This window comes from Suillus subaureus, assembly GCF_016647635.1.
Source record: "Suillus subaureus strain MN1 chromosome Unknown BJ212scaffold_27, whole genome shotgun sequence".
NCBI lineage: Eukaryota > Fungi > Basidiomycota > Agaricomycetes > Boletales > Suillaceae > Suillus > Suillus subaureus.
In genome coordinates, this window is record NW_024538583.1 from 604150 (window position 1) to 610791 (window position 6642).

At 50.1% G+C, this 6642-nt stretch overlaps 2 protein-coding genes across 2 annotated transcripts; one reads left to right on the forward strand and one right to left on the reverse strand.

Moving 5' to 3' along the window:
- Nucleotides 1–61: 61 nt before the first annotated feature.
- Nucleotides 62–3927, forward strand: BJ212DRAFT_1372531 (uncharacterized protein). Its single transcript, XM_041336334.1, has 6 exons — nucleotides 62–435; nucleotides 490–810; nucleotides 873–2533; nucleotides 2585–2729; nucleotides 2779–3299; nucleotides 3353–3927. Exons 1-6 carry the CDS (start codon nucleotides 225–227, stop codon nucleotides 3512–3514), a joined length of 3021 nt encoding a protein of 1006 aa, XP_041190526.1. The 5' UTR covers nucleotides 62–224; the 3' UTR covers nucleotides 3515–3927.
- BJ212DRAFT_1372533 (uncharacterized protein) lies at nucleotides 3928–5022 on the reverse strand. Its single transcript, XM_041336335.1, has 5 exons — nucleotides 4924–5022; nucleotides 4777–4860; nucleotides 4638–4724; nucleotides 4118–4582; nucleotides 3928–4065 (listed from the first exon to the last, which is right to left on the reverse strand). The coding sequence occupies exons 3-4, from the start codon at nucleotides 4688–4690 to the stop codon at nucleotides 4372–4374; spliced, it is 264 nt and encodes an 87-aa protein (XP_041190527.1). The 5' UTR covers nucleotides 4691–4724; nucleotides 4777–4860; nucleotides 4924–5022; the 3' UTR covers nucleotides 3928–4065; nucleotides 4118–4371.
- Between the last annotated feature and the right edge of the window lie 1620 nt (nucleotides 5023–6642).

A 6642-nucleotide genomic window follows, 5' to 3' on the forward strand; every position in this document is an offset into this window, starting at 1 on the left:
CAGTCAAATTTTGAGGTTTCTGATTGGCTGCAGCCAGTTTGTTTTGATGCTTGAAAGTACACGCAAAGTTCCCAAACTGTGAGCGGCACCGCAATCTCGTGTCAATGATATGATTCATTCATCCTCTCAAAGTCCAACATATTCATATATCTAACCGACATTGTATATCATCTTGTATCTTGATCTTGTCCATATCTCTTGTACGATTTGCTCTTTGTATCGCTATGCCTAGAGGAAACAACAACAATCGTGGGTATGGATTTCCTAGAGGCCCAGGTCGTGGCCGAGGTCGCGGACGTGGGCATGGACATGGAGGACGTGGACGAGGACGTGGGCAAGACTATAACGATGATACACCTCGAGGAAACTACCCTCATGGTCAAAACGAGATAGATATCGCAATTCAGGTCTGGCAGGAGCCATCATTATCGAACAGTGCGTATGGAAACACTCATACAAATGTTTCTTCTTATCTTGACATCTGTGCAGACTTGTCGAGAAGTAGGACTCCATCGCGCGGTCGAGGAGGACTTGGATCGGGATCGGGATCAGGTACACCTCAGCGAGGAGGAAACACCCCTCGTCGTGGGATGGGTACCAGAGGTAGAGGACGAGGACAAGGAACATCCGACGCTCCCAGAGCACGACCAGGCTTCGGCCACAACAGAAATGTACCAAACGCACCTCTCTCAAAACTCCTCTACTCTGAACGACCATACCTCAAACCTGTGATATTCGTGCCATCGGTGCTTACGAGGACGTTGTTTCATGAGGAAGAAGATATTCTGCAGCCTGTGGCTGAGAGTGCCGGTATGTATTGTGTTTTTCTGGTCATTGTGGTTTGTCCTGAATGTTCGGTGTTGGATGGTTAGGTCCGAGTGAAGAAAGCCACGTTCCTACTGCAGATCGCGTTGCTCGCGTGTTCAGTGGAGCAACTCTTCCCCCTCCATCCTCGTCATCTTCAGAAGACGGTGTTTCTGATCATGAGGAGGAATTGGAGGAGGTCGACTTTGCTGATATGGGAAATCTGTTTCCTCAGCTTCATACTACGAATCAGGCTTCGACTAGTACCCGGGTTTCACATGCACAAGTCGCTTCTTCACGCGAGGAGGTGTTCACCGGGATGTATAACAAGAGAAATTACTCTGTCGCAACTCCCTCATCCCAGCGCGCAGATGTATCGCCCCAAAAACCTAACCCCATATCTATTGATGCGGTGGTCAGTGAGGCAACCGCGATTACTGTACACAGCGTCACTACGCTAGAGCATTCAACAGCTGCCCTAGTGATAACCAAAGATGACGAAATAGTCATCGATAAACCAGGCACCATCACATCCTCGCAATCTCCCACAGCACCAATATCAAGCGAAATCGCTGTTTCCCCTACACGTCTTCCTGAAGACGATATCCCCACCTTCTTCGTGGATACAGAGGCTACTAAACCATTTGCGCATCGCGCCGCCAGCGATGTCGTGCTCTTTGATCGCACCGTCTGGAATGGCGCTCCTCTTGGAGAAGATGACGAACTTATCGTATATGTTGCGCCCCACCCACGATCAGGGCAAGCTTCGCCCATTCCTAATGTTCCTCGGGTACGGTTACCCTCGAGGTCTGTACTGACAGGTACTACCAGTCCCATGCAAACCTACACAGGGCCCGTGGCGCACGAGGACACAATCGATAATAAGAGTCCTCCAGTTCAGAGCGAAGCTCCCCAGTTCTCCTCCGTTTCGTTCGATTTCGCTACTCCCAGCACGAAGAAACCGTCCCGTCAGAGACCGATCTTCACTCCGGGCGATCGCTCAAAAGCGAGGACGCAAGCAAGGAAACAAGATGCTCGAGTAGCTCGTAAGCGTGCTAAACGTCAGGCAATGTTTGGATCCTTCGGCGCAATACTTTCTGAAGCGAGATTGAGAGATGCTGATGAACGGGAGCGCAAGAGTGCTCGATGGGAGTCTCGGCGGAAGGACGATTCTGATGTTGATTTTGGCGATGACGATGACGATGAGAGTGGCGCTCCGGTAAATGATGGTGTCGACGAAGTGTCTACTGGACTAGGGGAGATGGATCTAGACCCAGATCTTGAACCAGATTTGGAGGCTATGAAAGGCTTCGTTCAGAGCATGAGCGCGGAGGGATCGCGGCATCGCACGACAGATGAAATCCAGGACGAGGAAGAAGACGACGGAAGTGACTCCCATGGGAACTATAATGACACAAGCGATGAAGAAGACAAGGAAGAAAACGCGGTGTTTGAAGTTGAGGAAGAAATACTTATTGCAGAGTCAGAGGGTGGAAGGCTTTGTGACCCTTCACGCTCAGATCATTCTGACGAAGCAGATGATTCGTCCGATGATGAGCTCAGTCCAAGAGCTAACTTCCAGGCTAGACTCCGTCGAGTCCGTGAGAAATCCCGCTCAACGAAGCCAGCGACGGCTGCAGCTGGAAGCGACTCAGAAGAGGAGTCTGATGCTCCTTTCCCACCATGGAATCGAGGTGATTCCGACGATGATTACATCGCACGAATAGAGGTGTCTCGATTTTCCTCCTTGCACTCCATGGAGGCTGACTTCTACCTACAGGACATACTTGAAATGCACAGCGATATAGCTGGCAGTAAAGACCGCAAACTACGCAATAAACTATTCCGTGCAATACAGAATGGTCAATTCGATCACGTCGACGACTACGAAGAATTGGATGGATCCTTCAGCTATCAGCCAGCGAGTTGGTGCTCTTGCCATACATGTTGATAAGTTATCTAATCGATTTTCAGAGGGCAAGAAAGACAAGATGAGGGAATTGCCCGCAGAGCTCCAAAAGATGTGGGCGAAAGATCGAGCCAAGAAAGCTGAATACAAACGAGCTCGCGAGGAGGCCCGCCTTCTCGATGCCGTCGATCCCATTTCTCCAAAGAAAGGCGGTAAGAAGGGACGCAAGGCGATGCGGGCAGCTGCACGGCTGGATCCGGAGGAGCTTGCTGAAATCAAGAATGCCATTGTGGATATGGTGACACTGGAGAGGCAGATTCGTCGCTTCATTAGTGACACCGGCGGAAAGAACAACATGGTTCTTCCTCCGATGAACAAGGCGTCGAGGAAGGAAGTTCACGAGCTTGCTAACTCGTTTAACCTCAAGAGTCAAAGTAAAGGCAAGGGAAGGGGGAGATATACTACTCTCATCAAGTCCACAAACATGCGTGCTATCGATGAACGCAAAGTCAAGAGTGTCATGAAGAAACATGGAGGCCGATTTGATACGATGCCTCGACACAAAGATGGAGATGAAGTTGGCAAGGCATGTGATTCGTCTACTTGACATAAATGCGACTCTTACATTCTCGTTTGCAGGCTGCTCCAAAGATCGGAGAAACGAATGTCGGGTTCAAGATGCTTGCGTCTATGGGATGGGCAGAAGGAGACAGGATCGGTGGCGATGCGTCCACTGGGATTGATGCGCCTTTGACGGCTATCATCAAGAATACGAAGCTGGGTCTAGGCGCTACTCGATAGTCACCATCTTCAGAGCGAAATCCAACATTTTCCCTGACTACATCTTGACCTGAGCCCTGATGAAGCACAGCGAGTTCGTCAAGGTTGGAAATCTGAATGCAATGGTGTACAACTTCTCGCCTTCACAAGTCACAAACGTTCGCGTCTTAGCTCCAGCACACGTATTTCTGCAGAGTCCTTGTAGACTTCCCCTGACATAGCACAGCCCGAATGTCACCTAGTGGACATGCAGTATGGATAGCATATCTCGTTGTCTGAGCTCGGCCTACCATATATTCCAGTGTTTTCCTGAAAATATGTTTCATGATAATTAGTTCTCGAGGGATGTACGAGTCAGTATGGAATGCAAATATAGGTGACTAATAAGAAAGAATATCTACGAGATAAAGAGGACTAGAATTCCAAGACGATACCTATGTGCTGCCATGAGTGCCGTCGGTGCCCGGAGAAACACAGCAGAGGAACAACACCACACGAACCCCCCACGTAGGGTTCTTGATGCGTTTCGCCTTTTCACTAGCCGTTTCCCGCGGCGGAGAAACATACAATGCCTTCAAGGTTATCAGACCTCAGAAATCGGACATACATCCAAGAAAGACGTACCTGCTTGTCCCGTTGTGCAACAACTTCGACAACCTGAGGACTGCAATGAGAAGAGGTAGTTTGCCTTGTCCATAGGTGAGGTTCGGGTGTTTCATCGGCGTTGGGTGGAGAGCGGAAGAGTGACGACAGGCCAATAAGTGCACCTGGACGTGACCCCGAGGGCAATTGGGATTGCTGAGGCTCGGTTGTTTCGCTGGTGTGGAGGCGAGAGTGGGGCAAGAGTAAGGACAGGTGACCTAGGAGCACCTGAGGACTTAATCGCGCAAGCATTGAGGGTTGCGGAAGTTCAGATATTCGATCAGTGTTCGGCGGAGAGCGAAGGAGTGAAGATAAGCGACTACGGAGCGCACGTGAACGTGACTCCGAAGTTTCGATCGCTTCATTGGGTGAAGAGCGGTGAAGGAGCGAGGAAAAGCGATCAAGGAGCACAGAAAAATTACGACGAGTACCAGGTCTTGGGGAGGACTGAGAACATATAGGTCAGGACCAAATATTATGGATAGAAGTGGTAATGGCGCACATGAGCATTGGCTTCCATGTCGTCAAAAAAACCTGGTGGGAGTTCATCAGCATCTCCGAGCGGGTTGAGTGAACCCGTAGCACCAGCCTGTAATGTCGACGTTATTCTCGTTAACGAGGTTGATGGACACATCACGTACCTCCAAAAATGATTTATCTTCTATGTTCTGCGAAGAGCCATGAGAAGACACATACACGTTCTGTTTGGGTTCAACTTTTGGTGCCTGGTTGAAAGTAAACTATATCAGAATTGTCAGTGAGACAGTGGGTGATATGTTGACAATCACATCAGGTATGGATAGGAGGGTTTCTAGACCAGTTGCTTGGAGGATGGCGTGGATATTCCATACATATGTATTTTCATCAGCACAACCTGTGGATAGCAGCGTTCCGTCATCGGAAAAAGCTGCACTAGTCACAATATGTTCGTGCTGGAGGGGTGGACCAACTAGGAATTTTGTATCGAGATTCCACAGACGCGCCTTTTGATCTCCTGATGCACTCACAAGGAGCCGGTCATTTCGCGACAAAGCGATGCCATAGACAGGGCCTCTATGACCGTCAAGAAGGGCGATCTCCGTCCATGTGGCAGTGTTGAATATTCTAATCGAACCGCTCGTGTACCCGGCGATAAGCTTCTTGTCATCCGACGTCCAGGCCAGGCTGCAAGCGACATCAGCGTGTCCAACTGTCGAGAGCAGCTTGCCCATCTTGGCATCCCAGATTTTAATATTGGATCCCGCTGTTGCGAATTTTGTTGCCTTGGGTGAGTAACTCACAGCGTGCGCCGACTGCCCTGTCTTAGTTGGATTCAGACCCAGGACCGGTGTGACACTTCTGACATTCCACACTTTGATCGTCTCGTCACTTGCTCCGCTCACCACTCTCTCACCATCTGGACTCCAGCACACCGAATTGACAGCTTCAGTGTGTCCTGTCCACTTGGTAACAACCTTCCCCGAGTCAACATCCCACAACCTCACTGTCCCATCAATGCTTCCGCTTGCAATCGTGTCGCCCTTTGGAGACAATGCCATGGTCTTCAATCCCCCACTACCCTCATCGTCTCGCCAGTCGTCGCCTATCTGAGCACTGCTTTCTATGTCCCATAGCTTGGGTGAACCGCCATACGAACATGTGATGATATGCTGCCCTCCAGGCAGGTGCACGACGCCTTCCACGAAGCCGGAATGGCCTTGTATGGTCCTGTAGGGTGCCATCACCGGGAGTTTAGCCGTAGGGGAAGATGGGATGGTGGGGGCGGAGGAAGACGGGATGGCAGGGGTGGGGATGGTCCGAGTCGGTGCTTGGCGATGTTTGCGACCAAAGGCGTCTTGATGGTATCCTCTATAAACCCTCATCGCCCCAACGAACAACAAACGCTGATTAAAAACACAAGAAAAACAGTGGATTGTGTGTAACGGGAGAGCTTGGTGTTGGATCTTCTTTGGAATTAAGCGAGTTGTTGTCGCCTTGCAGGGACCAAGACTGCGGGTGAGTTAACCTATCTGCTATGACTTCAATTCTTGTCGATGGAAGCCCAGAGTGAATCACTCACAAAGAAACTTTTTCAGGGAAGCTCGCGCACGATGCCTTTACTGCGTTCTCCACTATTTCTGGAGATAACGATGAGGATTCTTGACACCGGTCAGTGACTCGGAGTGGTCTTATCTTTTCCTGCCTGAAGCACCAAGAGTATCACTTAGGGCAAGCTCTCCTTAGAAGAACGAGACACGGATGCGTTCTACCAATCAACGAGAGGGATGCACACCGAGCTGAGGCAGTAGACGTTTAGTTCGGAGTCGATGAGGTTGGGCGATTGATTGTTTAAATCGTCCGCTAAGATGCATCATCCTGTGTATGCTCGTGGTGCTGTGCGTACAAGGTGCCCGCGCCCAGGACTGCGACTAACGGCACTTATATCATGTCTTGGCATGTCTTGGTGGTTGCGACGCGGCATGAGCTATCTCCATTTTTATCGTGCAATCACGTGAGATAAAAGAACG

What these genes read in the sequence shown, in the direction of transcription:
- BJ212DRAFT_1372533 (XM_041336335.1), bottom strand. Translation starts at nt 4,690, where the DNA reads ATGCTGATGAACTCCCACCAGGTTTTTTTGACGACATGGAAGCCAATG. An exon ending in ACATGGAAGCCAATGCTCAT is followed by an intron (nt 4,583 to 4,637) that starts GTGCGCCATTAC and finishes ATATGTTCTCAG; the next exon opens with TCCTCCCCAAGACCTGGTAC.
- BJ212DRAFT_1372531 (XM_041336334.1), top strand. Translation starts at nt 225, where the DNA reads ATGCCTAGAGGAAACAACAACAATCGTGGGTATGGATTTCCTAGAGGC. An exon ending in ATTACATCGCACGAATAGAG is followed by an intron (nt 2,534 to 2,584) that starts GTGTCTCGATTT and finishes TTCTACCTACAG; the next exon opens with GACATACTTGAAATGCACAG. An exon ending in CTTCAGCTATCAGCCAGCGA is followed by an intron (nt 2,730 to 2,778) that starts GTTGGTGCTCTT and finishes ATCGATTTTCAG; the next exon opens with AGGGCAAGAAAGACAAGATG.